The 21,955-nt window shown below is 36.7% G+C and overlaps 1 protein-coding gene across 7 annotated transcripts in view; it reads left to right on the forward strand.

Annotated features, from left to right (window-relative positions):
• Positions 1–21,955, forward strand: part of LOC134537788 (protein unc-13 homolog B) — a 1,087,975-nt gene that overhangs the window by 434,636 nt on the left and 631,384 nt on the right. For all 7 annotated transcript variants that reach the window (XM_063378591.1, XM_063378590.1, XM_063378592.1 and 4 more), the window contains 2 exons: positions 4,219–4,324; positions 9,544–10,711. In XM_063378591.1, the coding sequence (XP_063234661.1) occupies positions 4,219–4,324; positions 9,544–10,711 (1,274 nt within the window). The remainder of the gene's footprint in view (positions 1–4,218; positions 4,325–9,543; positions 10,712–21,955) is intronic.

Here is a 21,955-nt window from a genome sequence, read left to right on the forward strand (position 1 = left end):
ACGGCTCGTTAAAACAATTTCTCAGCCTTTAATATTCGTTGCTTTCGTGCTTGAAAATTTTTATCATTTAATGCAAAAGCCATCTTTATATATTGCGTAATGTGCCTATGGCTCATAATAAGTTATCAAAAATTTTAATTGTGAATTCAAACTACCTCATAATTTTGATATTAAATATGCAATAAGTAATATTAATTCCAAGATATGTTTGATCATAATTGTGGTCTCTAAATTCGTGAACAAACGATGATTATCTGTAATATTATTCTAGTTGAAAATTGTGAAGTTAAAACTATTTAACATTAAATGAAACAAAATATTTTGAGCATTTGGTTATTATAAATTCAATTTTCGTTAAATTAACACGTAATTTTTTATGGTTATTTTTATCGTAGATAACTTTTATATAGCTATGAAGAAAGGTGTCAAACAATATATTGTCAGTTATATCTCATATTATAAATTAACATAATATTTATAAATTATAACATATAGTTTACTCAAAATGACACTGGATACTAGCAGACAAATTAAATAGTTTAAGCCAATTTTGTTAAATTACTGCTACACCTTATCTTATAAGACTCCTGCGTTGAATGTATTTTCAGTGCGGATACATCCATGGTTTTAGCAGGATGGAAGGCTTGGTTTAAACAATGTCACATTAAAAGCATATCCTAGCACAAAATATTGATAATTTTAACTGTACATACGTACAACTTGTAGCAAGGTTCAAACCAAGCTAACTGCTACAATTTTTGTAGCAGCAAACCACGGTCTGATTACCATTTTTTGTCTTGCTGGGTGGATCTTTAGGTTCAAAATGTTATTAGTAATGAACAAAAACAAGGTGTGATTCCGTCTTAAATATAATTACTTCATACTTAGGAAACTTATAACAGATATTAAAAAAAATATAAACATACAATATTAATAACATTCTTAAACAGCTCTCAGGTATATTAAAAAAAACTATTGGCCGGCCGTACATGGAATTATCAAAGTTTCATTTACTAAAAATACATGAACCAATAAAAAAAATACAAATATATTTAAACTATCCCAGTATAGGTATGTACTTAAAGTTCAGAAATTATGTTTGTATGATTAAATTTGTCTGACGGCGTAATTCAGGAAAGTTCAAAAAGGGTCAAAAGATACAGAAGCACCGGAGGTCGGGGCTTCGTTTCCCGGAGATCACGCGGGAACATGATGCCAGGGCGCCTGTGTGTTGTAGAGGAAGGGAGATGAAAATGCCAATTCGGCGTCCGGCTCTCGGACCCTGTCTGGAACAGTCCGAATCAAAACTGATCAGACTTGTACACAGACAGTATACGGGGCAGAAAATACCCGGAAAAGTTAAGGGGAGGTTGGGGAAAGTCGCGGATTGTCACTCACCAGACAGGGGAGTTGGCTTCTGTTTACTGATGCATCGCCCGCCAGGAACTGGATCCCGCGATTACGCGGCTGGGCGCGGTCGTTTTCTTCATTTCAAAATAAATAATTTAAAAGAAAAATAACTATTACACTTTGTACTACGCAGACGGACTAAACTACTTGAAAAAGATTATAGGGATAGCATCCCTTATTTAGGCGACTACATAGTCGGTTGCGGCCGGATGGAAGTCTTGTAGTGTCTCGTCAACTCGCCGATTTTCGCAAACGGTCCGTCTGCAGTCGCGACGCGAAGTGTCCCGCGGAGAACCGCGTCTCGTCATTAAAAGTAATGTTTGAATCAAAAGTGGAGGGGAGGGGGCTGGGAGTCCGGACCGAAAGGTCCCGAAGTTCCCCAAGTGGGCATCATAAAAAAAACTCTGACTGATGTCTCGAAGTTGGTAGCACTGGCCGACTTTAGCGCTACCTGTTGAGGGGTGTCTGAGATAAGAAAGAATCGACTCGCCCAAGGCGTCTGCTTAAACCAAGGGTTAAAGGGGCCGTCAGGTGCTACACTCTGGCGGCCTACAGGGTAAGTTGGCTGTGCGGTTAGCGAGTTTGCCGCTAGGTATCGTGTGCGGTCCATCTTGGCACACACATTTTTTATGCGAGGCGTCCTTGGAGACGGTCGCTGTCTGCTGGGGTTTCTGACCTGTCATTGGCCTTAGACGAATTCTTAGAACTCAAGAGGGGGGGAAAACGCAACGACGCTGGGAACAAGCGTTCATGACGTGCTTTTCGAGGAGAGAACCTAATACGTATTCGTGACAGTATAGGCTATGGTCAGCTCGTCTCTGAGAAATGGTAACAGCTCGTCCAGAGCTGCTGTAGGCGGTTTTAGTCATGAAGTGAAGTAACGTTACAGGCCTGGGACGTGCCTGGAAGCGAGGGAAATTTTAAGCGAGCTGCCAACAAAGTATTAGATCTGCAAAATATCAGATACGTCTCTGGGAAAGGTGCTTCAGACTTCTGGCACGAAGTTTAACTTAGGGGAGTACACCAGCCTAACAAAGTGTAAATCGCCCTTTAGTAACCAAATTATAGAGCAAATAAAATTTCAAAAAATAATTTAAAATTATAATAAAATTAGGAAAAAAAACGTGTCGAAATACCAAATTTCCGGCACAAACTAACATAAAAACGTTCTGTACATATGTGATCAGTAAATACTATGAAGTTAGAACTAAAAAGGAGAAAAATAATAATACAAACATAAAATGAACAATCAAAAATATTCTAACGTATAAAGTTTAAAATAGTTATTTCGTTACTTATGTTAAAACATTGTTTAACTATTGGTGTTGTATGAAATATTTTTTTTTATTTTGCTATGTAATAACCAGACAGAACATTACTTAGTATTTTCCAGTTCATTTATATTAATATGAAGCCCTGTTTTTTTTCATAGTCTTTTAAACTAACAAAGATTATCATGAAATAAAACCAAAGTCAGTCACTTATTTCTTTTATTACCGTAAATAGCTATCGATACACTACCACGAGCATAAATAATTGGATAACATAAAAGAAACTTTAATTTTTAAAAGTAAATGCAGCTGGCTAATTCATGACACAATTATAATTTCACTGAAGTAATTTTGAAGTTAAATGGATTTAAAAATAGTAAAAAAAATTGTTTTGCCTGGTTATGGAAATGTTTCCTAAATATATTTATAAAAACCTATCTTCCACGGAGAATCATGAGAAATGTATGCAACGGACCATTCTTTCAACTCCAGGAAAATGATGTCACGTAAAAGTATTTTTATGTCTTATTACATTTAAATAATCGAATAAACTGCACGCAAATATTTGTTTTACTGTGTATTAGTCATGGCAGGATTGATGATTATGCAATTGGTAAGAACCGATTCACTTAAAAGGCAAGTCTGATTCCGATCAATCCTTGTTCTGATTTATTGCTTCAATATAGGTTTTAATAATACAGTCCATGTCGTAGCAAATAAATTTGATTGTTCGCAAAACATGGGTTCAAATAAATAAATTGATAATACTCATCAAATTTTAACAAATAATGAAAGGGTGAAGGTAACGTCAGCATTTATAGACCCGTATCTACGTTCAAAAAATTGCATTCATCACATGTTTTGCTCGTGATAAATTTATAGAAGTAACGAGTAAACATTTGGATTAAAAATAAATGAAACATGTCTTCTACAAGTAGGATTACTTTGGGAGGGGTTTAATAAATTGAGTGGCCACTGTCCAAAGTTTTTTTTTTTTTTTTTTTTTTTTTTTTTTTGGCTGTGAGAATTGAGCAGCGTCGAGGACGAAAGTCTCACACAAATGGTCGCTTGACGCTGCGTCGTCAAGGTGACGTACTGAACGAGATGATCCCCTGATGATGGCTTCTGCCATGTCCACCGAAGCCTTCACCCCCGACGCGGCTCAAATGCCGCAAGCCAAGAAACTAACCAACGAGTTGACTCGCAGGGGTTACGGCCAATAATTAAGAAACAAATTTCCTAATCTGGATCCAAGGGCGTCCATATGAATGTTTTTAAGGGGGGGGGGGAAACCATCACAAAAGACAAAAAATTGCCAAAAATGGCCTTAAAGGACTCAAAATTTGCCCAAAATGCTCAAGAACACCTAATTTTTTTCTTTGCCCACCCTGCCCATAACTATGGGTGCCCTTGTCTGGATCGGACTAAGTAGGCGTCGCAATCGGAATAAATGGACACGGGAGTCGAAGCGAATCGGCGAGCGGAGAACCTTCTTGCCTGCGAGAGAAAGTGAGCGACTCTTGTGTTGTTGCGGCAGGGAGCTCGAACCGGCGGCCCAGCTTGGAGCGGCAGACGACCCTGTACGACGACCACTACTACGGCGACGGTTACTATGGAAACGAGGACCAAACCGACTCCTACAGGTGGGTGCCTCCCCCCCCCCCCCCCCCTCACCCCGCGCTCAGCTTCACAACTGCTGGGCATCGCTCACACTCCCTCTGCCACGCATTGCAGATGATCACCTCGTGTATCATTTCCGAGTGGATATCAGATGTTGGCTACACTCTTATGTTCTATTTCATCGAGTAATTTTGTTTGATGTAATAGGTTTCCGACTGTGTTTGATGTAATAGGTTTCCGACTGATTTCTGTTTATGTGGATTTATTTCATTTCCATTTGTATCGTTTAAGATTATTTCGGTTCACATTAATATGCTCAAGTAGATAACATTTCCACACATTTCAGTCACTTTCCTTTGATTTATTTCGTTACAACTCATCATTTAATCATTGAAATTCGTATCTATTAAAGTACACTTATTTCGTTACAAATGGGTTTGTTGTTTTTTTTACTTCATTTTATTTATTTTATTACATTTGGGTACAAATCATATTATTTCTATTGTATCGAGTAATTTTGTTTGATGTATTAGGTTTCCGACTCATTTCCGTATATGTGGGTTTATTTCATTTCCATTTGTATCGTTTAAGATTATTTCGGTTATTTCACATTAATATGTTCAAGTAGATAACATTTCCAAACATTTCAGTCCTTTCCCTTGATTTATTTCGTGTGAATTTTATCTAAACTTCTGTCATTCCTTCTTAAAGTATTATGATCGATGGTACCTCTCGTATGGATTTAAAGTGAATACTAGTTAAAACTCCTATTGTCCGGTCTTTAAAAAAAATGTATAATCGATGATCACCTCGTATAATTTCGAAGTGGATGTTAGTTACACTCCTATTATCTTGTCTTAAATTATTATGATCAATGATCATTTCTTTTTAATGTGAATATTACTTAAGCTCCTATTGTCCCGTCTTAAAGAATTATCATCGATGATCATCACATTTAGTTTGGAACTGGATATAAGTAACAACACTCTTATTGTCACGTCTTAAAGTGCATAGTCGATGATCACCTAGTAAAGATTAAAAGTGGATATAGGCTACACTCTTGTTGACCCAGCTTAAAGTCTTGTGTTCGATGAACACCTCTTGAAGTTTAAAAGTTACAAACATATCGTCCCATCTTTAATTGTTATGTTTCATGATCATCTCTTATAATTTTGAAGTGGATGTTAGTTACACTCATATGTCCCATCTTAAAATATTATGATTGAAGATTAACTCGTATAGTTTGGAAGTGGATTTAAGGATCATTGTTATTGTCCTGTCTAAAAATATTATGATCAATGATCACCTCTTAAAGTTTAAAAGTATGAATATTAGTAACACTACCATCTTAAAGTCTTATGTTCGATGAACACATCATAAAGTTTAAAATGGATATTAGTTTTTACACCATTTGTTCCGTTTTTAAGTATTATGATCGATGGTAATCTCGTTAAGTTTTAAAGGGGTCATTAATCCATCCTCAAATATTTTAGAAGTGATTTAAGTACAGCTGAACCATTTTTCGGCTGAAATTTTCGTTATTATTTTAATAGAATATTCAAAATAACAATTTGGAGTGTTTTGATTATTATAAAAACATTTTAATGAGGTACATAGTTGGGCAGGTAGTGACTATTTACACATAAGAACTGAGCTCTTAGCTACCTGAAACGGATAAGCTATTTTATTTCTTAAATTATAACAAAATACTTGAAATATTAACTGTTAACAATAGTCGTTCACTTATCATAAGTTTTTGTTTCTTAAGTATATGCCATAATAATATCTATATTTTATTTTTTAAGCCCTTTGTAAGTTTAAATATTCAATAATTCCCTAGGTTTTTGTAACGTTTAGTACTGTGGTTTTGAATATTGTTTTTTTGTGTAAACGAACCAATTTATGGCATATGTTTTCTTGCTTAATTAATTTCTGTAAAAAGTTCTGTATCCTACATATTGCAGTGAATTAATTATGTGTCTAATAAACTGTTCACAATGCAAACATTTATAAATTAAAGTATTGATAAGAGTAGTGAATTTTTGCTTAGGGATGAACTCCCAGAAGACTTTATGATATTTCTGCTTGGATTATATTAAGCTTATTATACATTTTCTTCTGAAAGGTTTTTGTGTAAATTCTATCTTATCCTTCTCTAAAACCTTAAATATACCATTTCGCTTATTCAATTTTATTTAGTGCTATGGAAATTTGCAGTCAACCTGAAAGTGCATCGTCAAATATTTCATAAATTTATAGCTGCACTTCAGATCCATACTTCTAACTTGCAAATGTGTTTGTAATTTTTATTTGTTAATAATAATATTTTTTTTTAAAATTTACATGCAAGGAGTGGCTGGAAAATAAGAATGTCTCGTCTTTCATACACACAGATATATCTGGAGACACTCACGAAAGACAAAAGGAATAGTTTCGCGGTTTTTTCTAAACCATCATTACTGTATCGTTTCAAAACATTAAGGAACCTGAGTACTTTAATCACATATTTGACTTAAAAATAATCCGCAAAAGGGGTCTATTGCCCAACTAAAGCTGTTCTCTCAACCCACTTAGCTTTTCAAGTAGTTGCTGCACTCAGAAAAATCCGTAGTTTTAGGGTCAACATTCATAACCTGTATCTGTCTACAAACCTCTACAAATCATCATGTAGAATCAACAAAAGCTGGGGTGTACTTATTATATAACTATTCATGCAACACATGGAATTCTGTTGTGCACAACTCATGCTTTTGATGGTAACTGACAATTCGTTACTTCTAAGCGTGCAAGCCTATCACGGAATTTTTATTTTGGCCTCCAGCTGCTAAATTTTCTGAATGGGGCATCGGTGGTCTAATAAGAAGTTTGTTTAGTTATTCGATACAGGCCATAGTTGCGTGTATACCGCGGCCGTGCAAGGACAGACTGCAACTTTCCTGGAGCCCGCGAGCTAGCGCGATGCTGCAGGTACCACGAGAGGGCGATCCCGGTGCAGCTGTGTTCTTTTTTTTGTTGTGTGCTGTACTCTCGTAGGGGATACCACCACGTACCTTCTTCATATTCCTCCGATTATTACGAAGTGCCGGCGGCTTACTGCTACCAGGACGACAGGTTGGTGCGCATTTAACCACCCCGTTACTTACCCCTTACCAACTTAAAAAAAATATATCACCCCTCGAAGGAACCCCCCCTATGTCTAAATGCTTGTGCCACGTAGACAGGTGTTTTTTTTTCTGGTGCAGCCCAGAAGATCGGACCGAATAAGAACCCTTCCCCCTAGGATGAAATTAATTCAGATGTACAGTCGCTTCATCCCCCGGAAATGTGTTTTTTTTTTTCCTCCCTACGTCCTTGTGAACCCCAAACAGACGGCGGTTAACCGGAAAGACGCCGTACGATGGGCTGCATCAGTTGGAGATGCTGACCGTTGGTGTTGCGCACCGCATGGATAACATCACCCCCTTCCCCCTCATTGTTCCTCGTCCGAGAGTCGGCGGCACCTAGCTAGACGTAATGTCTTCACCTCCCGTTTACACTCCTAACTCTCTCTCTTTCTCTATCTCTCTCTCCCCGCTTGCCTTGGCCTTTGCCGCTCTTGTGCCGAGTTCTGTCACGCACCCTGCTGCGCTGCTGAGTGTCTGCCTCGCCTTAAAGCTGTCTCCCGTATGAGTTCACTCGATCATGACACGATGACAGTATTTGCTTGAAATGGACAACTGTCAAAACTTTACCTTTAATAAAAACAAACAATAATTTAATTTTAACTCTCTATTACTGTTTTTGCTCCAAACCTATAAACATTACTCAAACGTACACAATTCAACGAAATTACTAACTAGCAAACCACCACATTTTTTGGTGACTTACAAAGAACATAATGATCTTCAAGCAAAACAGGCAAGTGCAAATGATAAGTCCGTAAAGAACCGACTGCCATATAGGTACATGAGTAACATAAATAAGCTAAATGTTTACCGGTTTCACTTCAAGACTGTTGAGTAATGCTCTTAATGTGTACTTTTCTGATCTCTGAGTGAGAGCCATGTACCGTATACAGAGGCGAACGCCGATATAAATTTTTTTTTTTAGATAGGCCTAAAGGTCGATTCTTTTACTCCGCGCATGACTACAGATTTGGCTTAACAATTAGCCAAAAATCAAAATATGCGTATGCTAACAATACTAATGCATTTTTTTACAAGTGGTAAACTAACACACACACGACTTCGCTAAAATAATTACATAAAAACATGGTATTTTCACGCAACGCACACACTCAAGTGAACTGCTCACCAAAATAATAAACTCTTTCTGCGCTGAAGACTCGGACGTACAAAGTGACAGGAGATGTTGATTGTGACCTCAGCCACTACTCATGTGTGTCGGGGCTCTGTTGACGTATATGCTGTTCAGTGTTTGGTACTACTTTTTTCGTGTTCTTTATTTATTTACCTACTGTTCTTTAGCGCCGAACAAAAATTTCAATACAGAAATTGCACACGAAAGCAAAGCAGCAGAATTTTTTTTTGTCAGTAGGTGTGAAATGGCCGACGGCAGTGGATGCATCGTTGAAAGGATATAAAAACATTCATAGTTAAATAATTAAATCACACTAAGGTATTTTGATAGTAAAATTAACACTCAAAAATCAAGCTTGTACGTGTGTTTTACTAGTCTCTTTATGGTAAGTGATGTACAGGGACACCTGTATTTCGCGAATACATTTCGTGTCAAGGTATTTCACAAAATACTGTAGCTTTTCTCCTGTGGTTATTGGCTGAGGTCGGTGAGAGGTTATTGTCCCGCTCTTGACGGGGCCAATGAGAACGTGGTCACCGTACTGCTTGCTGCACCCTCACAATTTGCACATGACTATTAGAAGAAAAAAAACTACAGTGTTTAGTGAAATACCTTGACACGAAATGAAATCGCGAAATGCAGGTGTCCCTAGTGATGTATATTAGGTATATTACGCATAGCTATGATAAAAAATAAACATTTAAAAATAGGGCCAATATATGTATAAAAGTTACCAATAAACTTAGTTTTATAACTTTTTTTTCTTTTCAAAATACTTTGTAGGTCCGAGTTTCAATGCAGTTGTAGTGTTGTGATGGATGTTCCTGTGTAAGTGCATTGTCCACGAGCCTGTGCTAGACAGCTGTGTGGACTCGTGCCAGTTGTGGGAGGTAAGAGCTGGCCCGTGTTGTGTGTGGAGCTGACGACGGCTCGCCCTGCGCAGGTACGGCCAGCAGGAGGAGGACCGCCAGTGGGACGCCGGAGGAAGCTACCACTACGGCTACGACGACCGGGACCAATACGAGAACCGCGCCAACAAGCGGCGCTCCTACCAGGCGACCTCGGCGCGCCGCGGCGCCCGGCCGCCCCCGGCGCCGTCCCTCGAGGACCAGGAGGAGGGCGAGGACGCCTACTACTCGCCGCGCGGCGTCAGCTACGAGGAGGACGACGCCGCCTACGTGTCCCCGGCGTCCGCCGCCGCGTCCGCCACGCCCGCCTCCAAACGCCGCCTCCTGCTGCAGCAGCAGCGGCGCTCGGGCAGCCGCCACAGCTCCGTCGAGGAGCCGCCCGCCGTCTCCGCCGCCGCCTACGGCTACGGCGGCGGCGGCTACTACGACGACGACTACGCGCCGCCGCCGCCGCCGACGACGACAACGCGGCAGATCCCCGCGACGCCTTCCGCCGCCGGCACGCCCACCATCACCGTGGCGCCGCCCCCGCCTCGCACGCGCCACAAGCTGCCGCCCACTCCGGTGCAGCGCGCCGCCGCCGCCGCCGCCGCCGGGTCGCGCTCCGCCTCCTTCGAGGAGGGCTACCACTACCCGGCGTACAACGAGGACTACAACTACGCGTACCGCAGCACGGACAACCTGGGGCCGGCGGTGGTGGAGGTGGCGGCGGTGGCGGAGGCGGCGGCGGTGGTGCCGGGCTTCCAGCACCAGAAGAGGCGCGACTCGCACCATCAGCCGGCGGCGGCGGCGCCGAGCTACGACGACGACTACTACTACGAGGGCGAGGAGGACCGCGCCGAGGAGGAGGATGAGGAGGAGGAGGAAGAGGAGGAGGACTACTACGCGGTGGAGAGGCGGGGCGGGGGCGGCGCGGGGCTGCGCGCGGGCGGCCGCAGCCCGCTGCTGCTGCAGCAGAACACGGACTCGCTGGAGTCGCGCGACGACGAGCTGCGCGAGTCCTTCGAGACGGCCGTGTCGTCGCCCAGCTCGTCCCTGGCGCACCGCGGGCCCGCCCCCGCCGCCGCCGAGACTGCCCCCGCCCCCGCCCCCGCGCTCCTGCCGCCGCCTCCCGCCGCCGCGTCGCTGCCCCTCCGCGCTAGGGACCACGACCAGAAGCTGTCGCAGGCTCGCACAGGCCTCAGCGCGGCCTACACACCGCAGGTGCTCATTAGTCTCCTCACGCCATCACAGATCTTTCGATTCTTCTATAGCATTTCTATCATCTTTCAAATATTCTATTGCAGCTATTGATCCCATATTTTGGCATGACAATGCTGTCACATCTTCTTGACCTATTACTAAGGACCGGAAAAATTCGCGGATTCAATGACCTCTAGGATAGCTTCCATTATCCTCTGCATTACACAAGTAAACACGCTTTTTCATTGGGTACTAGATTGTGAGGCGTCTCCACTGGGTAGCTGGTGATTCGACGCTTATTTGGTCGATGGTCTCTCATTGGCCCAGAGAGCTCCAGATAAACTGCGAGCCAATGGCAGAACCAGAAGAATTGTACACATGTTTGAATTTCAGCCTATCACGAAATGAATCCACGAATTTTTCCGGATTCTACCTATTGCACTTTGTTAATAAACTAACATGTCATAACACTTTCCAGTTTAAAACCTTCAGGGAAGGATATAACTTATTACTTTACAACTGTCGTAGTCACGCCATTCTGCGAATATCGTCTTCAACGAGTGTCGAAAGCTATGTCCTATACTATGTCTAGCCAAGCAATTCCATACGGATGCTGTATTTCGATAGGTGGCAAAACATTAGTAAAACCAAGACGGCAGGGTCTAGTACTCCCCCTTAACGCCTGAAACTCTTCGTGCGTTTTAGCTATCGCCATTAGCGTCGTGGGACAACGAATGTACTTGCAGCAGACGTTTAGAATATTTGAGGCTAAAATAAACTTTCTTGAGATATCCTGTTCTGGATTTTCCCGACAAAAATATGAAAATTATACCTTAAATGTTTATCGGTTTTTTTTGATTTCCGAATTGACATTTTGAAAGAAGTATCTTAAACATTCTTTGCTTCTATAATTTCGTGGTATGCCTTTGAATTTAAATAAATCAATATTACAAGAATAATTTATGGAGTTACTTGTCTTCTGGGTTGTAGCCGCGTCAAAGGCGAAGATACCACTGATGTTTCGGTCGACGTTGCAGGCGCCATAATCAGAGAGCAGTTACCTACTGAGGTTATTAAAAGTTCTCCTGCATTTAAAACTCTCACCTGAGAGAGAGGAGTGTTTCCTGATTGTCTGCAGCTGTGGGCCAATCAGAGTTTTCCTTTCTTCTGGTTGGCCTGTTGGAGCTGGCCAATCTGTGACCTCTTCTCTTCTGGTTGGCTGGGCTGTTTGGCCAACCTGTATGTTGTTGAATGCAGAGCTAGGTTTTGGGGATGTCTGAAGAGTGGGTCCCATATTTTGCTCATTTTGTATCTATCCTCTCTATTTATGTTCTATTAGTGTTTGTATATTTCAACTGATTCTCGAATCTATCATTTATTGTATTGTGGGATGTTGGCTATGGTGTGGAACTTGTCGAATTCAGTGCTATGCATGGTTTTCAATGAGTGTTCTGCAATAGCTGATCGTAGGTTTTCATATTTATAGTCGCTGATAATCTTCTTTAACCCTTGTGATTATTCGCCTGCAAGTTTGTCCTCTATATTCTTTGTCACATGTACATAGAACCTCATACACACCGGCTGGATTTTCGGCTGGAGTTTTATCTTTCATTGACGTCAGGAACTCAATCTTGGCTATAGGTTTGAGAATTGCATGTCTTTCATGCTTCCTGAGAATTTGGCTATTTGGTCTGAAATTCCTATAATATAAGCAATGAAAGCTTTGTTAGGAAGATGCTCGTTATTTTGCTCTTGCGGTGGCTTCATGGCTTTCTTAATTTCTGATTTTGAGTAGCAATTTTCTTGAAGAGCAGTTGTTAGATATTTCAACTCTTCCTCAATATTTTCTTCTTCGCAAATGGCTCTAGCTCTGTTGACCAAGGTGGAAATAACAGTTCTCTTCAGAGATGGTGGGTGGTGCGAACTCGCCTTTAGATACCGGTCTTGTGGGTTGGTTTTCTGTAAATATTGTGGCCGATATGATTATCCTCTCCTCTTGTGACCAATACATTAATATATGGCATTTTCTTTCTACCTCCACTCCCATGGTTAATTTTATGTTCAGAGGGATGCTGTTCAGGTGTTTAAGGAAGTTTTGCAGATTATCTTTGATATGGTTCTATATCACAAAGGTGTCATCTACGTACCTGTACCAGTACTTGAGTTTGAGCTGACTGGTATTTATTGCCTTCTCTTAGAATTCTGCCATAAAAATTTTGGCTAAGAGAAGAAAGAGAGGTGAGCCAATGGTGTTGCCTTCCTGTTGCTTGTAGATCTGCCCCTTGAATGAGAAGAAGGTGGAATAAATACAGTGTTCTGTGAGCTTCACTATGTCTCTGCTCAGGTTGTCGTCTCCCATGTGTTTGAAGAGAATTTGAAGTGCTTCTGGGACAGGCAATTTGGCGTAAAGAGATGCTACATCAAAGCTGGCCAGGAGATATGTTGGTTAAAGAGATATTTGATTGAGAATCGAAATGAAATGTGCAGAATTACCGACATGAGAGGCTGGAGTGGGAACTAACGGTTGGATTATTATTTTCAAGTATCTGGCTAGTGCATGGTATCTTTGGCAGCCCATAGATTTAGGGGTTCTGGCATCTTTGACGATTAGTTGTTTTTTAGTGTCTTCCTCTAAGGCTGACTTTGTGACCAATTTCTTTGTGCCTGATTGTATTTGTTTAAGTGGATTTTTCTTGACTGATGTGTATGTAGGTTCGGCGAGAAGGTTGTAGATCTTGGTTACATATTCGAAGATATTCATGGCCACTGTCGCATTTCATTTTTCTGCCTTCAGAATCACAACATCTCTGTCACTGCGGATTTCTTTCAGTGCCTTTCTTTCTTCCCTGCTGATGTTGTGTGGGGGACGTGTGACCTTGTGAATAATTCTTGTTGTCTCCGAGCGTATTTCGTCTGCAGCAGTTGGAGGCAGGCGACTGATGGTATATTTTACCCATTTGTTGTTTCTAAAATGTATTATCTTATTTCTAGTAATTTGTGAATGCGAAGTCTTTATTTATTATGACGTACAGAAAAGCAAGATTTTTTTTTGCAAATGGCCACATACATACAGTTAAGCATAACTAAGTAATGTACGATTGCATGCTTTAGATTCATGCTATGAACTATTAACTCATCACTAAAAAAAATCGACATAACTTTTGTATAAAATAATCGATGTTTAAACAAAAGAAAATTATTTCAAATAATGACATAAAGTAATGAAGTTCAGAAGCAAAATGATTGGTTAGAACCACCTTAAACCAACCTCTTCAATAACCACCGTTAAATGATTTGAAAAAGTTTTATAAGCGTATTTTGGGGAAACATAGAACTCAAAATGAAACCTGAAACAAAGCCATTCTGCAGAGCTATGTGCAATGAATGTGCGTGATTTAAACCCAACTGTTACAGTTATTCTTCAACAAAAATCGCTTAAGAGATAAAGGTCTATGTTCACCGTCGAAAGAGATGAAGGAGCATTCAGTTTGACCTTGTAGCCACTCTACTGGCACAATATTTAATCCAAAACTCAGTAAATAATGCAGTTTCCTCTATTTATTGAGTTGAAACATTTTTAAGCCAAAACATAAAACCAAAAATGTCTAATTCATTAAAATGTATGTTTGAAAATATCAATAGTGTCTAAACAATAGTTTTAAATCCTACTCCAGAATCATTCAAATAGTACTAATATTAAAAAAAAAAATAGAACTTCATTTAAATTATACTCTTTTTTATTCATTCCTCCATAAGTGCTTTTCACATTTTTCCATTCAAAACGTTCTTATTATTTTTAAAGGTATTTAAAAAATTTCACATTAGTAAAAACAGTATTTAACTCATGTTATAAAATGGTAAAACTTTAGAATACTTATATAGAATCTTACAGACACAGCCTTGTAATCAGAGGAATGATAAACGTTCTAGATAAAAAAAATTCAAAACAGTTGTTTATAGTTTTACGGTTTTACGGTTTTACGGTTTTATAGTTTCGCATTTAATTTGTATTTTGTAATAAATTGACTGTCACAAAAATTGTAAGCTTTCACCTTCACTTGTGGCACCAAGCTGTTTTCAAATATTTAAGTTGCAATGCAATAAGAACACTTGTGGTGCTTTCAAACGTGCCTGCATATTCGTAACTTAAGGAAATAAAGATACTATTATTCCTTTGTTTAATCTGAATTTATGTATACAAACTAGCTGCGAAAGTAAATTTTGCTCTTCTACTATATGAATAACTTTTTTAAATCCTAATATATGAGATGAGCGTACATTTATTGCTTTCATATTTATTTGGTTGTTTTTTTGAAAATCGAATTTGTTTGTGGAAGTAAAAATTTCTCTCCAAAAAATTTAATTTTATAGAGTCACTTGATCAATATTTAGCCTAATTTTTTTTTTTTTTTAACTCATTTGCAGTTATTTTAGTCAGTACTGGTAAAATGTGCTGCAATAACATATATTACTTTTTGTTCATAATGAGTTAATTATTAGATTTATAAAAAAATATTTATATTGCTATTATAAAAAATCGCGTAAAACCTCAAATTCTACTGTTCTGTAACGAAAATTATATTAGTTAGTACACTAATATAGTCAAATTATTTTCAAACGTTCTTGGAACATTGTTTTCATAAAAAATGTTTTTGAAAAAGGTTAATTAATACACATCTGGAATATAAAGAAAAACGAATTATTTTTAAAGGAGTAATATTTTAACTCAGTGAATACATTGAAGATTGATTTAAGTTAGACTAATTGGTTTTTAATTGCTTACAATGAATACAAGGATTTATCCCCTTTTATAATTCAAATAATATCTTTATTCTTGGTACTGTAACTAAGAAAAAAATATCAGATAGAAAGCATGAAGCCTTATAAGTTTTTTAATTGGTTTTTGGAGTTTGTAAATATAGTTACAAATTAACTGTAATAGGCAATTGTATTACTTTATCATTCATAATTTTGTTAACAAGTTTGTGGAACAGGTAGTTAAACTTAGAATTTTCACTGAGTAAACAGATTTGAAAACTTGAAGGAATTTCCATAGTTGGTCGAGATGAGAAAATATGGATATGAAAAAGTAAAATAGTAAATATTCCCTACGTATTTCTGGAGAAAGCTTAAAGGATAGTAACAAAACCAAGCAAAAAATAAATAAATATTCCATACGTATTTCAGAAGGAAGCTAAAAGGATAACAACAAAACCAAACGAAAAAACAGCAAATATTCCATAAACCGAACAAAAATTTTTCTTGATGAAAACTAGGCAGAAAGGAAAATCATAACAAATCAGTTTATATTTGTGAGATTTAGATAAGACTTAAGTTTTTTTAAAAATTTGAAACATCAATATTGGCCATATATGTTTATGAATGGAATCCCAAAATATTCAGTATAAAACATATATTTGAAAATGAATTGGCCAAAAGGGAAACAAAAGAAAACAACAAAAAAAGAAGCGAGAAAATAAGGCAATAAATTCGAATCAGCAGTGAAAGCCACCGCAGTATATTTCCATTGACGTATATGGAAGCCGAGTTTCAATAAACAAGCTTGTGGTGAAATGCACAAAAAAAACTATATATTGTGACTGATTTATAGTGTAAGATGGCCTCTTCTTTAAATATAAATTATCTGGTGAAAAACAAAGACTAAAACACATTTAATATTAAAATTAGCATGCCCTTTTTTTTACCCTTGCAGCATTTCAACATAAATTTTGTCCAACTATGACAAAAAAACTGAATGCAATTGAAAACTCATAAGAAGAGTAAATTTATATATGAAGAAATAAGGATTAAATTATAAGTAGTGTATGGCTAAATATATATTAAAGTGATCCACTCTTTGGTAATTTTTGGATGGCAGGGCACAAAAATATGGAACCCTTTTGTATCTAGATTTTAACTTGTAAAGGGGATGGAGTACATAGTTCCTGTTTCTAGTACATATCAATAGATTTTAAACAAAACAAAAATCATTTTTTGAAACAATGCATTAGTGTTTAGAATGTTTACATTATAGACCTAAATGGAAAAGAGAAGTCAATTTTTCATCGTCGGCATAGGGTTAGAATATCTTAAAGAAAATTTTATTTTAAAGAAAAACAAATTTATATTTGCTTAAAAGTTGTTTTTAAAGACATTAAAATATTACATGATTGATTAATTATAATTTTTTAACTTACGCAAATTATGAGTGTTATCTAAGTTAGTTTACAAGTAGGCCTGCTCTGTCAAGACTCCAATTTGATAAAGAAAAAATATTATGGAATATAAAATCTGTATTCAGTATAGTGATGCCTTTTGCATGCTTATTGGCTGAAATTAATAATAGGCCTGTATTAATAATATATTCTCGTATGCATATAGGCCTAAATATTTTCAGGTCTGATTACTGCTGGTTATCGTTGTATACAAATACATTTACTCCAGGTTCCCCGACTTTAGGGATGATAAAGCCATTATTCATCTCCCATGATATTAAAGTAAGATTTTCATTTTACAAACCCAATTATCCACATTTAGTATGTTGTGGTTTTTGATGTGGACCCATTAATAGTATATAATTCTATCAAAAATATTTGTAATAACGATAGTGTTTTTATTTCAGAAAACTGTAAAGTTATGTGACTCAAAATGAAAGGAAGGTGTGTATTTGAAAATTTGTTCTAATTTATTTTAAAGGAAAGTAAAAATACATTTCTCTGTTTTGAGACCGTTCAGAACACTTGTGTTATATAAAGTAATTATTCTGATTTAATGAGTGTGGTTTGCCTTCAGCCCCTGAGCGCAACTGTGGAAAGAACTGGTACTGATGAGGAATTACTGGACCAGCCAATCATGACTCGCGCTACTCATGGACGTAAAGCAGGCTCATACGTCATACCATAGAGAGAAGATTTTTAAGAGCTATCAAAACCATTAATAAAAGAGAAGTAGAAGATAATGTGCTTTTGTTCTATTAAGGTATAACTACCTAATGATTGTATAGGTGGTATGTCTAGACCAAGTGTAGCCTACTATGGGAAAATATTTCTTTCAAAATAATTATTTGCAGTTAGTAAATTCACCATCCTCCAAACCTTATTTAATGGTTGTATCTTATCACTAAAGTAAGAATACTAAAAATCATACTTGTCTTTGAGGTTTTGAAATAATATTGTGGTAGATAAAATTATAGTTTCCAAGAAGATAAAGATAGTTTAGAGTATCAGTTACTGGCATGGACTAAAGAGGACTGTTTAATATATCTGTTAGCTATTTAGACACAATTATAAGAACATGAAAAATGTTTTCACTGAAGTATTTAAAAATCCCAGTTTTAATTATATGCTATATGAAATCGCTAAAACATTTCTTGAAATCGGTGATATTTATTGCAATAGTTATAATAAAAAGATGTTTAAGAACTGATATTTATGTGAGTAAGAGAGAGGATGGAAATAATGTGCAGAATGATAGCATTATATTGAACTTTGGTGTTATTTAAATGAAGTTAATTTAAACACAAATTGGAATTAGTAAAAGAAATAATTGATGCACATGAAACCCAATATCTTGATCATCAAAACACACCTAATGCTGAATTAACTAAAAATGACAGAACAAATTAGAAGTGATTTGTCGTCAAAAGTTTTTATGAATTTTTGTTGGTTTACAAATAAAATAATACTTTTTGGGTCCAATAAGATTTAAGCACTTAGATATTGTTTTTTTCTGTTTGACACATGTTTAAAATATTTAAATAAGGTTCAAATACTTACCTTGCTTTTGTTCATACATATGTATTAAAATTTTATATATATATAAGAATTTTAATATCGTAAATTTATTTAAATGAATAATTGATATACTAACAACCTTTTTATTATTTACCAGAAGCGCAATTCGTATTTACATTGTATTACCACCCTAGAAAGAATATTAATCTATTTTACATAATGTTCCTTTACATAAAGTGAAGTTCCCTTATTTTCACAAATGACTCCTTGTACTTCACAAATTACATCAGCGGTCATTAAATAATATCCAATGAACTAATGCAAGAATCCTGGCGCCTAAATATCGAAATAAATGCATATGCTCTTCGGTATGCATGGTGACTTAAGCCAACTGGGCTTACAAGAAAATATTAAATGCCAAAAAATTTGTGTACCGACTAAAAATTCATAAAATAGGTTGAAGTTTTAGGGTTTCAATGGAACCCACTAACCTCGCTACATTCGCACGTCGCAAAAAGGTTTAGGCCACAGGCGGGCTATGGACTAAAATTATATCTCGTCACCTACCCCAGAAATTTATAAAACTTGTCACCCACTCAAACTGGAAAAGCACAACGTTAATACAAATGTTGCACATAAAATAATGTCTAAAAGGGCAATTGCATTTGTAAGAATCAGTATGTTCTCGCAAAAATTTTTTTTCGAGATTTGGGGATTGAATGTGATGTATGAATGTAAATGTTGAATGGTTAACTGAACAAATGTTACACTAAACCAGTATAATTCTTAGTCAGCTGTACAACACTTATTGTTATTGGTGGTAGCAAAATACAATATGTTTATTGACAAAGTGTATGAATTGACTAATTAAATTAAATGTTGTAGTATCTTAATCAGTATAATGCTGAAATTCATTACTTAGGTTTTCAACTTTTTTTTTAATGAAGGATCTGTTAATTTCTTATATAAAGCATTATTGGTCACACTATAAAACACATAAAAACACCATAATCGTTATAATGATTGTTTCTTGACTCATGAGAATTCGTAGTCGTTATTTTTTTTAAATAACATTAATCTAAATCATTTAAATAAAACATCTGTTAAATTAATATTTTCTTAAAATCTGCCAACAAGTATTTTTAAAAGTTAGGTAATAAAATACATTTCTTATACTTTTGACACTTAGAAGCTCTGTCAGAAAATTATATAAAAAATAATAGAATTAAGTTATAACATTTAAATCTCGACACTATGATTCATGCCCAGGAAGGCTAAACAATTTCAAAATAAAAATGTTTGAATTTTTTATTGTATTGTATTGAATGGTTTTTTTCTAAAATGATTAGACAATAAAGGTTTTTTAATGCCTGATGAAGCAATTCGAAGCAAAATTTCCAAACGGGGCTCAGTCAGCCAATTCCTTCAACTCCACTTGATATAATTTATATTTAATAATAACTGCTAAAGAGTGATGCTACATACACAACATAATATCAATTTTTTGTTAAGTAAAATCTGAAATAAGCATAATCATATTTTATCTTTTATGTTTCTATTAGGTACATTGTATATACGTAAGCTCAGTTTGCATATTATTGTCAAGTATTCTTTGGATAAAATCGTACCTTGAATCAGAAAGAACTTTACGTATTAAAAGTTATTAGTCATAACACTGGGATGGAATTTGGCAGTGAGTCTGGAGGTTGTTCGTTATAATAATGCTCATGGTAATACTATCCACTGTCATTTACTACGATTTAAATTTTACTAAATGAATTTTTCAACTTTGCTGTTCCATAAATCTGTGGTGTTATGGAAGAGAGGGTTAAGTCAAAAACATCAAATTTTAAGAGAGGTGGAAGAAAGTCGAGGATTGTTTGAAGGATATGCCTTTTGACACTTTATATGGTTTGTAGTTTTGTGTTTCCTGTATAAGATATCAATCATTAATAATATAACGAATAATATTTTATCTTGAAAATAATATTAGACTTTCTTCCACCTCTCTTAAAATTTAATGTTTTTGACTTAACCCTCTCTTCCATAACACCACAGAAATATCTACAAATGATTTGGTGTTCTTAACAAACAAATTACTAATAGTTAATAATTAATAAATCAATTTAAGGCATTTTAAAACGCATGCCCTTCCATACATTTAACATGGCTAAATACTAGCTGAATGTCGTCAAATGTAAAAGTCCTCCTGTGAAATCATAACAGCATTGTGTTTGTTAGTGCATTTTTTTTCTTTACAACCCCAGATTAAACTAAAGAAACTAACAACAACTAACAAACAAGACAAAAATCTTGGAGGATAGTGAATTTACTAAACGCAACTCATTTCATTGCAAAACTAATTTTGTCAGACTGAAGACACATTAGCTTTGCCTCGGCAGAAAATCAGCATCTCATAATCTAACAATCCTTCGTATATAATTTTTATAGCTTTTTTTAATTGCTCACTATGATATGTGTCTAATTTATGTCCACGTGTAATACGCGTCTTCTTCGGATGGTCTGAAAATTCCTCTTTAATCACAAATCATTTCCACATTGGCGCTCAAGGCAACGTAAGTATCAGGAGCTATGGGCAACCCACACGCCCTGATTCGAAATAATTTCTTTAAGTAAAGCAAGTGTTATGTACGGTCTACAAAAAGAGAAAATTTATTTTACATTTCCTTTACTAATTATAGAATTGATTAACAAATATAATCACTAGTTTAATTTTATACAGTAAAACTATATTTTTATGTGAAATAAAATTTATTAATAAACATAAAATACTATAAGGGGTGCAAAACTAAAACACATTAAATACGTATAAATAGGGGTGTGAAACAAGAATCTCACCTTGACGTAATGTGAGATATTGTGTTGTGACCATAATAACTTTGAATATATATACTGTATAGAAGTCGCGAGTGGATAGGATTTACTCTACGTTTTTCAGAAGCGTATGATGAGCAGCTCGGGAACTTCACCGCTGCAGTGCGCTGCCGTAACGCCCTGTATCGTCTTAGTTGTTATTTACACGTTAGAGCGCAGCACTGTCGCCCGCTGTCATTCCCCGCACCCCCCACCCATCATTCACTGCAGCTCAAGGTTGTTCAACGGGAGGGGGAAGGGGGGGTTTGAAGAGTTCGACACTTGTCCGCTAGGGACCACCACAAGTCGATGCCCTAGAGATGGTGGAGATTGCGGCGGTGAATTAACCAACTACCTCAAAACCGTATTAGAAATTTTAACCTGGGCTGGCGACTTCTATACAGTATATATATTCAAAGATAATAATGTCAGAAAATCCAGAGTAAAATAAATGTACATGAATTTACAATCAGTATTTGACAGGGGAAATAATGAAATATTATGAATGCACGCTACTAATTCACTTTTAGCCAATCAACATGCAAAAGTATTCCCTATTACTGGACATTATTGGTTATTTAATCAGACACTGCACTGCTGCACATATGGATTGGGATATTCGGAAGCAGTGTTCGTCAGAATGCCTTCTGTACACATT

This window comes from Bacillus rossius, chromosome 12 (genome assembly GCF_032445375.1).
Source record: "Bacillus rossius redtenbacheri isolate Brsri chromosome 12, Brsri_v3, whole genome shotgun sequence".
Classification (NCBI taxonomy): domain Eukaryota; kingdom Metazoa; phylum Arthropoda; class Insecta; order Phasmatodea; family Bacillidae; genus Bacillus; species Bacillus rossius.